This window comes from Sprattus sprattus (assembly GCF_963457725.1).
Source record: "Sprattus sprattus genome assembly, chromosome: 9".
Lineage (NCBI taxonomy): Eukaryota > Metazoa > Chordata > Actinopteri > Clupeiformes > Clupeidae > Sprattus > Sprattus sprattus.
The window spans coordinates 16,302,382-16,318,344 of record NC_137928.1 but is presented as its reverse complement, the minus strand read 5'-3'; the positions used below and the strand labels follow the sequence as shown (position 1 = coordinate 16,318,344).

General features: G+C 41.9%; 1 protein-coding gene across 1 annotated transcript in view; it reads left to right on the top strand.

Moving 5' to 3' along the window:
• The window catches only part of prx (periaxin), a 29,372-nt gene extending 13,822 nt beyond the window's left edge, over positions 1-15,550 (top strand). Inside the window, exon 7 of the mRNA XM_080845145.1 lies at positions 4-15,550. Within this exon, the coding sequence (XP_080701271.1) occupies positions 4-14,502 (14,499 nt within the window). The 3' untranslated portion in view covers positions 14,503-15,550. The remainder of the gene's footprint in view (positions 1-3) is intronic.
• The last annotated feature ends 413 nt before the right edge of the window (positions 15,551-15,963 follow it).

The window sequence follows — 15,963 nt, the reverse complement described above, 5'->3', positions numbered from 1 at the left end:
CAGAGTGTCAAAAGCATCAAACCCTTCAAGGCAAAGAAAAAAAGGGGAGGACGATTTGGATTAAAAAGGCTAAAGGAGAACAAACAGGTGAAAACTGGGGCAGACGTTGATATCGAGGGATCTCCGGGCAGGCTGGATCTGAATCCTGTTGATGTGGAATTTTCATTTCCAAAGTTCAAGCTGAAGAAAGGGGGCAAGGCTGCAGCAGAGGGAGCGGGGAAGGCACAAGGGGCGACATCCATGGGCAGGAAGCAGAGCAAGATAAGGTTTCCCCGAATGAGAGTCAAGAACGAAGCTGGAGGGGTGGGGCATGTTGGCATTGATGCTGCAGCACCACACAGTGAGGCAGACGTCTCTGGAGATAAGATCAAAGCAAAGGGAAAGGGGGAAAGGTTTGGCATAACGATCCCTAAAACCAAAAAAACAAAGGCAGAACGCCCTTCGTCGCAGGACACACTGGAATTTAAACTCCCCACGGGAAAATTCAAGGTATCTGGTTCTGGGTCGTCTGCAGCGGTGGTGACAGTCAGCCCCCCTGAGGCAGAAATGTCTGTCGGCTTGCCATCTGGAAAGGGAGGAGCGGGCACCTCTGCGCCAGACTCAAGCTCTGGGGCCAAGCTGAGGATGCCAAAGCTAAAGCTGCCCAAGGTCAGACTGTCTCGGCACTCTGATGAGATAGACGGAGCAGCTAATATTGAGGGTTCAGACAAAACGAAAGTCAAAATGCCAGCGGTGGACATGGGGGTTTCCAGTGGGAAGGCTAAGGCTCAGGGAGAACTGACACTCGCGGGACATGATGGAGAAGCCAACACACGACTGTCAGGGATGAAGCTACCCAATATTGATATCTCTGTCCCACAGCCCGATGTGGACATATCCCTGCCATCATTGGAAGCTGATTCAGGTGAAAGAGAAGGTGATGAGATAGATGGGACATTTTTGACAGGGGCTAAAATAAAAGCTCCACAATTGGACATTTCCATTCCCAAACTACCTGAAGGTACTGGAAAGATAAACCTCCCAGATTTGGATATTTCTGAACCGAAGATTCCCCAAATAGATATTTCACTCCCAAAGGGGAGAGCTGGAGGAGATTATGACGTTGAATCAAGTGCTGGAGGAAAAATCAAGATGCCTACAATAGATGTTGCTCTTCCTACTTTAACTTCCGATGTGGAGGGCCCTGGCGTAAAAGGAGGAAAATTTCACATGCCATCATTTGACATCTCAGAAGAGGGAGACATTAAGATTGATGGTCAAAAAGGAAAAGGAGGGAAATTCAAAATGCCAAAATGTGATATGAAGGGGCCAAACGTGAAAGGAGGCAAGTTCCACATTCCATCAAAAGATATCTCTCTCCCAAAAGAACATTCAGAAGGAGATGTTGATGTGGATTTCAAAGCAAAAGGAGGAAAGTTCAAGATGCCCACATTTGATGTTTCCCTTCCAAAAATAAAAACTCCAGAGGGTGGAATTGAGGTTGAAGGTCCTGAAGTCAAAGGTGAAAAGTTTAACATGCCATCAGTAGATATCTCTCTTCCAAAGGGGAGTGTAGGAGATATGGAAATGGATGCCAACATGAAAGGAGGAAAATTCAAGATGCCCACATTTGATGTTTCTCTACCAAAAATGAAATCTCCAGAAGGTGGGATTGAGGTTGAGGGGCCTGAAATGAAAGGTGGCAAGATTAACATGCCTACCGTAGACATATCTCTCCCAAAGGGTGGTCTTGAAGGTGATATTGAAGCCAAGACAAAAGGAGGGAAATTCAAGATGCCCACTTTTGATGTTTCCCTACCTAAAATGAAATCTCCAGAGGGTGGAATTGATGTTGAAGGCCCTGAAATGAAGGGTGGGAAGTTCCACATGCCATCAATAGATATCTCTCTTCCAAAAGGACATTTAGAAGGAGATCTTGATGTGGATGCGAAGGCTAAAGGTGGCAAATTCAAGATGCCCACTTTTGACGTTTCTCTTCCAAAAATGAAATCTCCAGAGGGTGGGATTGAGGTTGAGGGACGTGAAATGAAAGGTGGCAAGATTAACATGCCATCTATAGATATATCTCTTCCAAAGGGGAGTATTGAGGGTGATTTTGATGCCACTTCTAAAGGGGGGAAGTTTAAAATGCCCACAGTTGACATTACACTACCTAAAATAAAAATGCCAGAGGGTGATATGAACATTAGTGGGTCGGAGGTGAAAGGAGGAAATATCAGCATGCCAACAATTGACATTTCACTTCCCAAACACAGTGCTGAAGGAGATGTTGATATGGAGGGGAAAATGAAAGGGGGAAAATTCAAGATGCCAACCTTTGATGTTTCTCTTCCAAGTATGAAATCTACAGAAGGCGATGTTGAGGTTGAAGGACCTGAACTCAAGGGTGGGAAGTTTCACATGCCATCAATTGACATTTCACTTCCCAAAGGTAAAATTGAAGGAGATATTGATGTGAATACCAAGGCCAAAGGTGGCAAATTCAAGATGCCAGCATTTGATGTTTCTCTACCAAAAATGAAATCTCCAGAAGGTGGGATTGAGGTTGAGGGGCCTGAAATGAAGGGTGGCAAAATGAACATGCCTACCATAGACATATCTCTCCCAAAGGGTGGTCTTGAAGGTGATATTGAAGCCAAGACAAAAGGAGGGAAATTCAAGATGCCCACATTTGATGTTTCTCTTCCAAGCCTAAAATCTCCAGAGGGAAAGATTAATATGGAAGGCCCTGACATCAAGGGTGGAAAGTTTAACATGCCATCTATTGATTTTTCTCTTCCAAAGGGGAGTGCGGAGGGAGATATTGATGCAGATGGCAAGGTAAGAGGAGGAAAATTCAAGATGCCCACATTTGATGTTTCCCTCCCAAAACTAAAATCTCCAGAGGGAGAAATTGAAGGCCCTGAAGTCAAGGGTGGGAAATTCAACATGCCATCTTTAGATATTTCACTTCCAAAAGGTTATATTAAAGGAGATGTTGATGTACCTGCCAAGGCAAAAGGTGGCAAATTCAAGATGCCCACATTTGATGTTTCTCTTCCAAAAATGAAATCTCCAGAGGGTGGAATTGATGTTGAAGGCCCTGAAATGAAGGGTGGCAAGTTCCACATGCCATCAATAGATATTTCTCTTCCAAAAGGACAATTAGAAGGAGATCTTGATGTGGATGCAAAGGCTAAAGGTGGCGAATTCAAGATGCCCACTTTTGATGTTTCTCTTCCAAAAATGAAATCTCCAGAAGGTGTGATTGAGGTTGAGGGGCCTGAAATGAAGGGTGGCAAAATGAACATGCCTACCGTAGACATATCTCTCCCCAAAGGGGGTCTTGAAGGTGATATTGAAGCCAAGACAAAAGGAGGGAAATTCAAGATGCCCACATTTGATGTTTCTCTTCCAAGCCTAAAATCTCCAGAGGGAAAGATTAATATGGAAGGCCCTGACGTCAAGGGTGGAAAGTTTAACATGCCATCTATTGATTTTTCTCTTCCAAAGGGGAGTGTGGAGGGAGATGTTGATGCAGATGGCAAGGTAAGAGGAGGAAAATTCAAGATGCCCACATTTGATGTTTCCCTCCCAAAACTAAAATCTCCAGAGGGAGAAATTGAAGGCCCTGAAGTCAAGGGTGGGAAATTCAACATGCCATCTTTAGATATTTCACTTCCAAAAGGTTATATTACAGGAGATGTTGATGTACCTGCCAAGACAAAAGGTGGCAAATTCAAAATGCCCACATTTGATGTTTCTCTTCCAAAAATGAAATCTCCAGAGGGTGGAATTGATGTTGAAGGCCCTGAAATGAAGGGTGGCAAGTTCCACATGCCATCAATAGATATTTCTCTTCCAAAAGGACAATTAGAAGGAGATCTTGATGTGGATGCTAAGGCTAAAGGTGGCAAATTCAAGATGCCCACTTTTGATGTTTCTCTTCCAAAAATGAAATCTCCAGAAGGTGGGATTGAGGTTGAGGGGCCTGAAATGAAGGGTGGCAAAATGAACATGCCTACCGTAGACATATCTCTCCCAAAAGGTGGTCTTGAAGGTGATATTGAAGCCAAGACAAAAGGAGGGAAATTCAAGATGCCCACATTTGATGTTTCTCTTCCAAGCCTAAAATCTCCAGAGGGAAAGATTAATATGGAAGGCCCTGACGTCAAGGGTGGGAAATTCCACATGCCATCAATAGATATCTCTCTTCCAAAAGGACATTTAGAAGGAGATCTTGATGTGGATGCAAAGGCAAAAGGTGGCAAGTTCAAGATGCCCACATTTGATGTTTCCCTTCCAAAAATGAAATCTCCTGAGGGTGGAATTGATGTTGAAGGCCCTGAGTTCAAAGGTGGAAAGTTCAACATGCCATCAATAGATATCTCTCTTCCAAAAGGACATTTAGAAGGAGATCTTGATGTGGATGCAAAGGCAAAAGGTGGCAAGTTCAAGATGCCCACTTTTGATGTTTCCCTTCCAAAAATGAAATCTCCAGAGGGTGGAATTGATGTTGAAGGCCCTGAGTTCAAGGGTGGAAAGTTCAACATGCCATCAATAGATATCTCTCTTCCAAAAGAACATTTAGAAGGAGATCTTGATGTGGATGCAAAGGCAAAAGGTGGCAAGTTCAAGATGCCCACTTTTGATGTTTCCCTTCCAAAAATGAAATCTCCAGAGGGTGGAATTGATGTTGAAGGCCCTGAGTTCAAGGGTGGAAAGTTCAACATGCCATCAATAGATATCTCTCTTCCAAAAGGACATTTAGAAGGAGATGTTGATGTGGATGCCAAGACAAAAGGAGGGAAATTCAAGATGCCCACATTTGATGTTTCTCTTCCAAGCCTAAAATCTCCAGAGGGAAAGATTAATATAGAAGGCCCTGACGTCAAGGGTGGACAATTTAACATGCCATCTATTGATTTTTCTCTTCCAAAGGGGAGTGCGGAGGGAGATGTTGATGCAGATGGCAAGGTAAGAGGAGGAAAATTCAAGATGCCCACATTTGATGTTTCCCTCCCAAAACTAAAATCTCCAGATGTCAATATTGAAGGCCCTGAAGTCAAGGGTGGGAAATTCAACATGCCATCAATAGATATCTCTCTTCCAAAAGGACATTTAGAAGGAGATCTTGATGTGGATGCAAAGGCAAAAGGTGGCAAGTTCAAGATGCCCACTTTTGATGTTTCCCTACCTAAAATGAAATCTCCAGAGGGTGGAATTGATGTTGAAGGCCCTGAAGTCAAGGGTGGGAAGTTCAACATGCCATCAATAGATATCTCTCTTCCAAAAGGACATTTAGAAGGAGATCTTGATGTGGATGCAAAAATAAAAGGTAGCAAGTTCATTGAGGGACCTGAAGTTAAAGGTGGCAAGATAAACATGCCATCTCTAGACATATCTCTCCCAAAGGGGAGTGTTGAAGGCAATGCCAAGAAAAAAGGCGGAAAATTCAAGATGCCAAAAATCGATTTTTCACTGCCAAAAATGAAAAAGCGAGAAGGGGAGATAAATATTAAAGGGCCCAAGGTTGAAGGAGGCAAGATCTGCATGCCAAAAACTGATATTTGTCTACCTACAGGTAGTGCTGAGGTAGATGTTGATTTGGAGGGAAAAGCTAAAGGTGGAAAGTTCAAGATGCAGAATTTTGATGTTTCCCTTCCTAAATTGAAATCACCAGAGGGAAAGTTTAATGTCGAAGGCCCTGAATTCAAGGGAGGAAAGTTTAACATGCCATCAATTGACATCTCACTTCCAAAAGGTAGTGTTGAGGGAGATCTTGATGCAAATTCTGAAGGAAAAGGAGGCACATTCAAGATGCCAACATTTGATATGTCTCTTCCAAAATTCAAATCCTCTGAAGGTAAAATTGATGTTGAAGGCCCTGAAGTAAAAGGTGGAAAGTTTAACATGCCATCGATAGATATCTCTCTTCCAAAGGGACATTTAGAAGGAGATCTTGATGTGGATGCAAAGGCAAAAGGTGGCAAATTCAAGATGCCCACTTTTGATGTTTCCCTTCCAAAAATGAAATCTCCAGAGGGTGGAATTGATGTTGAAGGCCCTGAGTTCAAGGGTGGAAAGTTCAACATGCCATCAATAGACATCTCACTTCCAAAAGGTAGTGTTGAGGCTGATCTTGATGCGAATTCTGAAGGAAAAGGAGGCAAATTCAAGATGCCAACATTTGATATGTCTCTTCCAAAATTCAAATCCTCTGAAGGTAAAATTGATGTTGAAGGCCCTGAAGTAAAAGGTGGAAAGTTCAACATGCCATCGATAGATATCTCTCTTCCAAAGGGACATTTAGAAGGAGATCTTGATGTGGATGGAAAGGCAAAAGGTGGCAAATTCAAGATGCCCACTTTTGATGTTTCCCTTCCAAACATGAAATCTCCAGAGGGTGGAATTGACATTGAGGGGCCGAAACTGAAAGGTGGCAAGATAAACATGCCTACCATAGACATATCTCTTCCAAAGGGGAGTACTGATGGCAATATTGATGGCAAAGTTAAGGGTGGAAAACTAAAAATGCCAACATTCGATATTTCACTACCGAAAATGAAAAAGCCAGAGGGTGGAATAAACATTGAAGGACCAGAGGTTGAAGGAGGGAAGATCAGTCTGCCAACAATTGATATGTCACTTCCAAAAGGTAGTGTTGAGGGAGACCTTGATGCAAATGCTGAAGGAAAAGTCAAAGGTGGAAAGTTCAAGATGCCCACATTTGATATGTCCCTTCCCAAATTTAAAACTCCTAAAGGTCACATAGATGTTGAATGCCCTGAGGTAAAGGGAGGAGAGTTTAACATGCCATCCATTGACATTTCACTTCCAAAAGGTAGTGTTGAAGGAGATCTTGATGTGGATGCAAAGGCAAAAGGTGGCAAGTTCAAGATGCCCACTTTTGATGTTTCCCTTCCCAAAATGAAATCTCCAGAGGGTGGAATCGATGTTGAAGGCCCTGAGTTCAAGGGTGGGAAGTTCAACATGCCATCAATAGACATCTCACTTCCAAAAGGATATTTAGAAGGAGATCTTGATGTTGATGGAAAGGCAAAAGGTGGCAAATTCAAGATGCCCACTTTTGATGTTTCCCTTCCAAAAATGAAATCTCCAGAGGGTAAACTCGAAATTGAGGGGCCGAAAATGAAAGGTGGCAAGATGAACATGCCTACCATAGACATATCTCTTCCAAAGGGGAGCACTGATGGCAATATTGATGGCAAAGTTAAGAGTGGAAAGCTAAAAATGCCAACAATTGATATCTCACTACCGAAAATGAAAAAGCCAGAGGGTGGAATAAACATTGAAGGACCAGAGGTTGAAGGAGGGAAGATCAGTCTGCCAACAATTGATATTTCTCTTCCCAAAGGTAGTGTTGAGGGAGATCTTGATGTGAATGCTGAAGGAAAAGGAGGCAAGTTCAAGATGCCCACATTTGATATGTCCCTTCCCAAATTAAAATCCTCTGAAGGTAAAATTGATGTTGAAGGCCCTGAATTAAAAGGTGGAAGGTTTAACATGCCATCAATAGATATCTCTCTTCCAAAGGGACGTTTAGAAGGAGATCTTGATGTGGATGCAAAGGCAAAAGGTGGCAAATTCAAGATGCCCACTTTCGATGTGTCCCTTCCAAAAATGAAATCTCCAGAGGGTGGAATTGATGTTGAAGGCCCTGAGTTCAAGGGTGGAAAGTTCCACATGCCATCAATAGATATTTCTCTTCCAAAAGGACATGTAGAAGGAGATCTTGATGTGGATGCAAAGGCAAAAGGTGGCAAATTCAAGATGCCCACTTTTGATGTTTCCCTTCCAAAAATGAAATCTCCTGAGGGTGGAAGTGATGTTAAAGGCCCTGAGTTCAAGGGTGGAAAGTTCAACATGCCATCAATAGATATCTCTCTACCAAAAGGACATTTCGAAGGAGATCTTGATGTGGATGCAAAGGCAAAAGGTGGCAAATTGAAGATGCCCACTTTTGATGTTTCCCTTCCAAAAATGAAATCTCCAGAGGGTAAACTCGAAATTGAAGGGCCGAAAATAAAAGGTGGCAAGATGAACATGCCTACCATTGACATATCTCTTCCAAAGGCGAGCACTGATGGCAATATTGATGGCAAAGTTAAGGGTGGAAAGCTAAAAATGCCAACAATTGATATCTCACTACCAAAAATGAAAAAGCCAGAGGGTGGAATAAACATTGAAGGACCAGAGGTTGAAGGAGGGAAGATCAGTCTGCCAACAATTGATATTTCTCTTCCCAAAGGTAGTGTTGAGGGAGATGATGATATGGAAGGAAAAGTGAAAGGTGGAAAGTTCAAGATGCCGACGTTTGATATGTCCCTTCAAAAATGTAAAACTCCTAAAGGTCACATTGATGTTGAAGGCCCTGAGGCAAAGGGAGGAAAGTTTAACATGCCATCTATTGACATCTCACTTCCAAAAGGGAGTGCAGGAGATGTGGAAATGGACGCCAACATGAAAGGAGGAAAATTCAAAATGCCCACATTTGATGTTTCCCTCCCAAAACTGAAAACTCCAGAGGGTGGAATTGATGTTGAAGGCCCTGATTTCAAGGGTGGAAAGTTCAACACGCCATCAATAGATATTTCTCTTCCAAAAGGACATTTAGAAGGAAATCTTGATAAGGATGCAAAGGCAAAAGGTGGCAAATTAAAGATGCCCACATTTGAAGTCTCCCTTCCCAAATTTAAAACTCCTAAAGGTCACATTGATGTTGAAGGCCCTGAGGTAAAGGGAGGAAAGTTTAACATGCCATCAATTGACATCTCACTTCCCAAAGGTAGTGTTGAAGGAGATCTTGATGCGAATGCTGAAGGAAAAGGAGACAAATTCAAGATGCCAACATTTGATATGTCTCTTCCAAAATTCAAATCCTCTGAAGGTAAAATTGATGTCGAAGGCCCTGAAGTAAAAGGTGGAAAGTTTAACATGCCATCGATAGATATCTCTCTTCCAAAGGGACATTTAGAAGGAGATCTTGATGTGGATGCAAAGGGAAGAAAATTCAAAATGCCAACATTTGATGTTTCCCTTCCAAAAATGAAATCTCCAGAGGGTGTAATTGATGTTGAAGGCCCTGAGTTCAAGGGTGGAAAGTTCAACATGCCTTCAATAGATATTTCTCTTCCAAAAGGACATTTAGTAGGAGATCTTGATGTGGACGCAAAGGCAAAAGGTAGCAAGTTCAAGATGCCCACTTTTGATGTTTCCCTTCCAAAAATGAAATCTCCAGAGGGTGGAATTGATGTTGAAGGCCCTGAGTTCAAGGGTGGAAAGTTCAACATGCCATCAATAGATATGTCTCTTCCAAAAGGACATTTAGAAGGAGATGTTGATGTGGATGCAAAGGCAAAAGGTGGCAAGTTCAAGATGCCCACATTTGATGTCTCCCTTCCCAAATTTAAAACTCCAAAAGGTCACATTGATGTTGAAGGCCCTGAGGTAAAGGGAGGAAAGTTTAACATGCCATCAATTGACATCTCACTTCCCAAAGGTAGTGTTGAAGGAGATCTTGATGCAAATGCTGAAGGAAAAGGAGGCAAATTCAAGATGCCAACATTTGATATGTCCCTTCCAAAATTCAAATCCTCTGAAGGTAAAATTGATGTTGAAGGCCCTGAAGTAAAAGGTGGAAAGTTTAACATGCCATCGATAGATATCTCTCTTCCAAAGGGACATTTAGAAGGAGATCTTGATGTGGATGCAAAGGGAAGAAGATTCAAAATGCCAACTTTTGATGTTTCCCTTCCAAAAATGAAATCTCCAGAGGGTGGAATTGATTTTGAAGGCCCTGAGTTCAAGGGTGGAAAGTTCAACATGCCATCAAAAGATATTTCTCTTCCAAAAGGACATTTAGAAGGAGATCTTGATGTGGATGCAAAGGCAAAAGGTGGCAAGTTCAAGATGCCCACTTTTGATGTTTCCCTTCCAAACATGAAATCTCCAGAGGGTAAACTCGAAATCGAGGGGCCGAATATGAAAGATGGCAAGATGAACATTCCTACCATAGACATATCTCTTCCAAAGGGGAGCACTGATGGCAATATTGATGGCAAAGTTAAGGGTGGAAAGCTAAAAATGCCAACAATTGATATCTCACTACCGAAAATGAAAAAGCTAGAGGGTGGAATAAACATTGAAGGACCAGAGGTTGAAGGAGGGAAAATCAGTCTGCCAACAATTGATATTTCACTTCCCAAAGGTAGTGTTGAGGGAGATCTTGATGCGCATGCTGAAGGAAAAGGAGGCAAATTCAAGATGCCAACATTTGATATGTCCCTTCCAAAATTAAAATCCTCTGAAGGTAAAATTGATGTTGAAGGCCCTGAAGTTAAAGGTGGAAAGTTTAACATGCCATCAATAGATATCTCTCTTCCAAAAGGACATTTAGAAGGAGATGTTGATGTGGATTCAAAGGCAAAAGGTGGCAAAATTAGGATGCCCACTTTTGATGTGTCCCTTCCAAAAATGAAATCTCCAGAGCGTGGAATTGATGTTGAGGGGCCAAACATGAAAGGTGGCAAGATGAACATGCCTACCATAGACATATCTCTCCCAAAGGGGAGTTATGATGGCAATATTGATGGCAAAGCTAAAGGTGGAAAATTGAAAATGCCCACAGTTGATATCTCACTACCGAAAATGAAAAAGCCAGAGGGTGGAATAAACATTGAAGGACCAGAGGTTGAAGCAGGGAAGATCAGTCTGCCAACAATTGATATTTCACTTCCTAAAGGTAGTGTTGAGGGAGATGCTGATATGGACGGAAAAGTGAAATGTGGAAAGTTCAAGATGCCGACATTTGATATGTCCCTTCCAAAATTCAAATCTCCAGAAGGAAAAATTGATATAGAAGGGCCTGAACTAAAGGGTGGAAAGTTTAACATGCCATCAATAGATATCAAACTTCCTAAAGGGAGTGCAGAGGGAGATGTAGATGTCAAAGCAGGAGGGAAATTAAAGATGCCCACATTCGACATTTCACTCCCTAAACTGAAAACTCCAGAAGGTCAAATTGATATTGAAGGCCCTGACAAAAGAGGTGGGAAGTTCCATATGCCATCAATAGATATTTCTCTCCCAAAAGGGACTGGCAAAGGGGATGGAAATCTGGATGTAGAAATGAAAGGTGGAAAGTTTAAAATGCCCACATTAGATATATCATTGCCAAACACACCCTTCACTGCAGGCTCGGCTACCTTACAAGAACCTGGAATTAAAGGAGGAAATGTTAAAATACCAAGTGTGGACATTGCACTTCCCTCTGGGGAGGCCAGGTTTGGAGTGGATGGCTCACTTGACAAAAGCGCTGGATTTATATCCCCAAATACAACTGCTGACGGACATGCAAGTAGCACCATCAAGCTTCCAAATGTGAAGATACCTACAGTTAATATATCTGCACCCAAAGTTGACTTTGGTCTTTCAAAATCAAAATGCAATGACAGAGAGGACATTGAACTTCTGAAGGCTGAAGGGGGTAGACCATCCTCTGGTGGCAGTTTTGATGTTCCTGACGTTACCCTGAAAATGCCAAAGTTTTCCCTCCCCAAATTTAGTGGAAAATCCAAAAGTGGAGATATCTACTTGGAAGGGCGTGGTGCAACACCAGAGGTGTATGTTGAGGGTAGCTCTCCATCAGCTGCAGTAGACCATGATATAAAATTAAAAGGAAAAATGAAAAAACCTAAAATTAAAATGCCTTTTTTTGGATCCTCTAAGAAGGATGTGGAGATTAAAGTCACTGGTCCAGGAGGGAAAAAGGAAAGAGAGGCAGACATTAAAATGCCATCTCTTGAGATATCCTTGCCATCATCGAAAACGCCAGAACATGAAGTTCTGCTCCCCAAGACTGAGGTAGATGTGTCTGAGGCAGATATTAGAGGCTATGAGGGTACATTGAAAATACCAAAAATGCCCACCATTGATATATCTTTACCTAAAGTTGATCTGGATGTTGCCCCGCCCAAACTGAAACACGAGGCATCATCTGAATCAGGCACACATCTGAACATAGAGGGAGGAGAAGGACAAAACAAATTCAAGATGCCAAAAATTAAAGTGCCATCAGTGGACATATCACTTCCAAAAGGAAGATTGGGAGATGCTGGAGCAGAGGTTGAAGGAGAGGGTGGAAAAATTAAGATTCCTAATATTAAAATGCCAACAATAGACATATCTATTCCAAAAGGAAAATCCAGTGATATTAATACACAAGAATTTGAACTTGAGGGACAGGGTGGACAATTTAAAATGCCACATATGAAGATGCCAAGCGTTGATGTATCACTCCCGAAAGGAAAATCTGTGGACGTTAATGCACCAGATGTAGAAGTCAAAGGAGATGGAGGGAAATTCAAGTTGCCCAGTGTTAAGATGCCTGTTGTTGACATATCACTTCCCAGAGGACACACAGGGTACGTTGAGGCACCCGAGGTAGAAGTAAAAGGAGAGGGAGGGAAATTCAAGATGCCAAATATTACTATGCCAACGCTTGATGTATCTCTCCCAAAGGGGAAATCCGGTCAGATGGATGCAAATTTGGAGATTGAAGGACAGGGCGGGAAAGTCAAAAGGCCAGACATTAAGATGCCAAAGGTGGATATTTCACTTCCAAAAGGAAAATCTGCCGACATTAAAATACCAGGAGTAGAACTGGGCGTAGAGGGCGGAAAATTAAAATGTACAATGCCCTCTGTTGAGGTGCCCACTCTCCCAAGACCTGATCTAGACATAACATTGGGGAAGCAGAAACAAGGTGAACTAAGTGGAGGGGAAGAGGCTTCTGTAAGCAAAGATGGAGAGCACAGAGGCTTAAAACTCAAAATGCCAACAATTGACATCCAAGCCCCCAAAGGTGACCTGGAGCTTAATATTGGATTGCAGAAAGGTGACAGAAAAAAGGAGCACAAGGAATTACCTGGCATAGAACTTAATCCTTCTGTGCCCCAAGGCAAAGTGAAAGGGCCAAAAATGAAAGGCACAAAATTCAACATTGGCATGCCAAAAAAGAAAAAAACAAGTTCAGAGATTGATGTCAAACCAGAGAAGGAAGAGGAGGAGGGAATAAGCGGACGATTTAAAATCAAGAAGACAAAAATGAACAAAGACTCTACACCAGAACTCGGCACTGACATTGGAACCTCACCCGGTATTGCTGGAGATTTTGAGGCACACAGAAGTAAGGGAGGCAAAGTCAAATTTCCTAAATATGGAGGGGCTTTGCCCTCCATTTCCTCACCTGAGGGGGCCGATATTAGTGTAAAACACACTGACGCGAAAGGTTTTTCTGTGTCAGACCCAGAGATTGATTATGAAGGTCCGAAAATGCCAAAAGTGACAAAAGCTGTTTTTGTTTTAGTGAACCCTGAGGCAGACAGTTCTAATGTATCAAGTGGTTTGTCAGAGGAAGAAGAAAGGGGACATATTGAAGAGGGTCAAATTAAGATGCCCGAGATTAAAGTGAAAGGGGTTTTTGGGAAGTCTCGTTTCAAGGGAAAGGCAGGGGGTGAAGAGGAAGTGGCGGGAGATGAGAAGTCAAAAGCTGGCAAAATGAAAATGCCCAAAGTTGTGCTCTCGCCAGGAAAGTCTGGCTCATTTGACGTGACCTCCAACACCTCTGACGCAGGGAGAGATGAGGTGGCAGGCCTTAACAGTGAAAAAGATGTTTCGAAATTCGTCAAGCTGAAAATGCCAAAACTTCAGTTCACATCACCCTATTCAAAACACACATCTGAGGAGGAGGACCTTAAGGTGTACACCACGTTGGTCAATAAAGAGTCGGACAGACAAAGCATGGGGATATCAGGCAAAACTACATTTTCAGGCTTCACAAAGAAAACTGAGAAGACAGAGGGAGAGACTGATGCCACTTTGGTGTACTCTACAGCCAGGACAGAAATGCTAGCAGAAAGAGAAAGCTCAGAGTCTCCACCGCCCCAGACGTCTTCCACGAGGTTTGTCTCAGTTCAGCAAATGCAACACGAATCATCCATGGGGTACAGCACAGAACAAGTGTATGAAAGAGCAGGGGAAACTTGGTATGAAGTCCCTAAAGGAACCCTAAACCCTCAATCTGCTGGACTGCTTCCGATGACACCTGAGGGTTCCCCATGTGGCAGCAGGTCCTCGCCTCAGCATTCTGCCGACATGGCGTCAGGTGGCTTTCATGTTCAGATGCCTCGAATGCAGATGACCTCACCGGGCAGGCTTAAGGAGGAGCTAATCGTCACAACAGCGAGGGGGTTCTCACATGACAGCAGATCCTCACCTCATCATTTTGGTGACGAAGCCTCAGGCGGTTTTCATGTCCAGATGCCTCAACTGCAGTTCACTTCACAAGGCAGGCTAAAGGAGGAGCTCATCGTCACAACAACTGAGGAGGAAACCATAACGGTGGTGACATCAAAGTCTTCAAAACAAACACAGGCAGAGTCTACAGTGGAGTCAACAACTGAAAAAGGAAGTAGTTCACAAATATCTTGGGATTACTGAGGCACGAGGTGATATGTGGAAAATTGTCAGTGTTTTTTATTGACATGTTTTGTATTGTCATTGTTTATTTTCTATTTTGATCACTGTCATTTGTACTTTTGTTGTTGATCAAATCAGAATATAAAGTATATAGTTAACATTCTCTTACACACACACACGCACATATTCATCCATTCATTCAATAATCAACCCATCGGTTTTTTGTTCCAAGAGTAGCCCACAATTAAATTATGTTATTTATCATAAATGCTTTTTTGTTCTGATTCTGATTGCATTAATTGCAATGAATGTTAGCAATCAAACCCATTCACAAGTATACTATTTTTGTAGATAAAAACTATATAGATGGGTGGATTGCAAAGTATTCTTAGCATGATAAGTCATTTAACCTTTTGATATTTTAAAAGCAGTGTGCTCTTGTGCCTTTCCTTGGTGCCTTGATATGGAATATAACCTTTTTTTGCTTGTATTTATTATTATTTTATTTGAACTCTGTCAGCATCTGAATTGACCTTAGTTTAATTCAGAGGATTGGTTAAATTTGTATGAATCCACTGTACAGATGAGGCCTTAAAAGTCAAGATAGTGTTCAGGACTTAAATTGTTAATATTTTTCGTAATGTAAAAAGATCCTGTTAGGGTTTGTTGTTTGGGAAAAGTGTTTTTTAAACACGCACATTTCTTTTGCTGGAATGTTCAGTTTAGACTATAGGATTTCAGCTGTCCTCAAAACAAATGCTTTCATTTTTTGTTACATTAATTAGATGTGGAAATATTATTTCTGTTTTATGGTGAATTTATTATCCTGGTTTTACCCCTGTGTTGGGAATGAGTATTAGGTAATAATAATGGATCAGGTCATTCTGATTGAACCTTATTTATGTGTATAGAACACTTTTTACAAGTGTGCAAAGTAGCATGCCTTTCTCGGTCTGTATGCCTCTTTTGAATGCAGGTTTTAGAGTAAATTATTGTTCAAATGGCATTTGAGCGAATGTTATAATTTACAAGGAAATTAATAAAATATATTACATATTGACACTGATAATGATTGTCATGAATCCCTATTTTTCCTGCAAGAATAAACATACAATAAACACAGCATAATAATTCATCACAATGACATTTCAGAAGAAGCAAAAGTTAGATTTTATTTGGCTATTCCACTTATTTTCCAGATATGTAGCCTATTACAAAGTCAAATCGATTGGAAGGTTGTCCAACCTGGAAGGGTGCCTCACATGTAACCTAAAAATCCTTACACATTTGCAATGTAGTCTACGTGTTTCTATATCAGTAAGCCAACGACTGTAAGGTGATGAAAAACTATACAGTGACACGCTAGCGCCCTCTAAAGGATAGGGTAGTCCGTTTGACCTCCAAATAAAGACAACAGCCATTTGAGTTAACATTAAGCATTTTTTATATTGATGGAATGACTGATTCACCATTGATTACTTG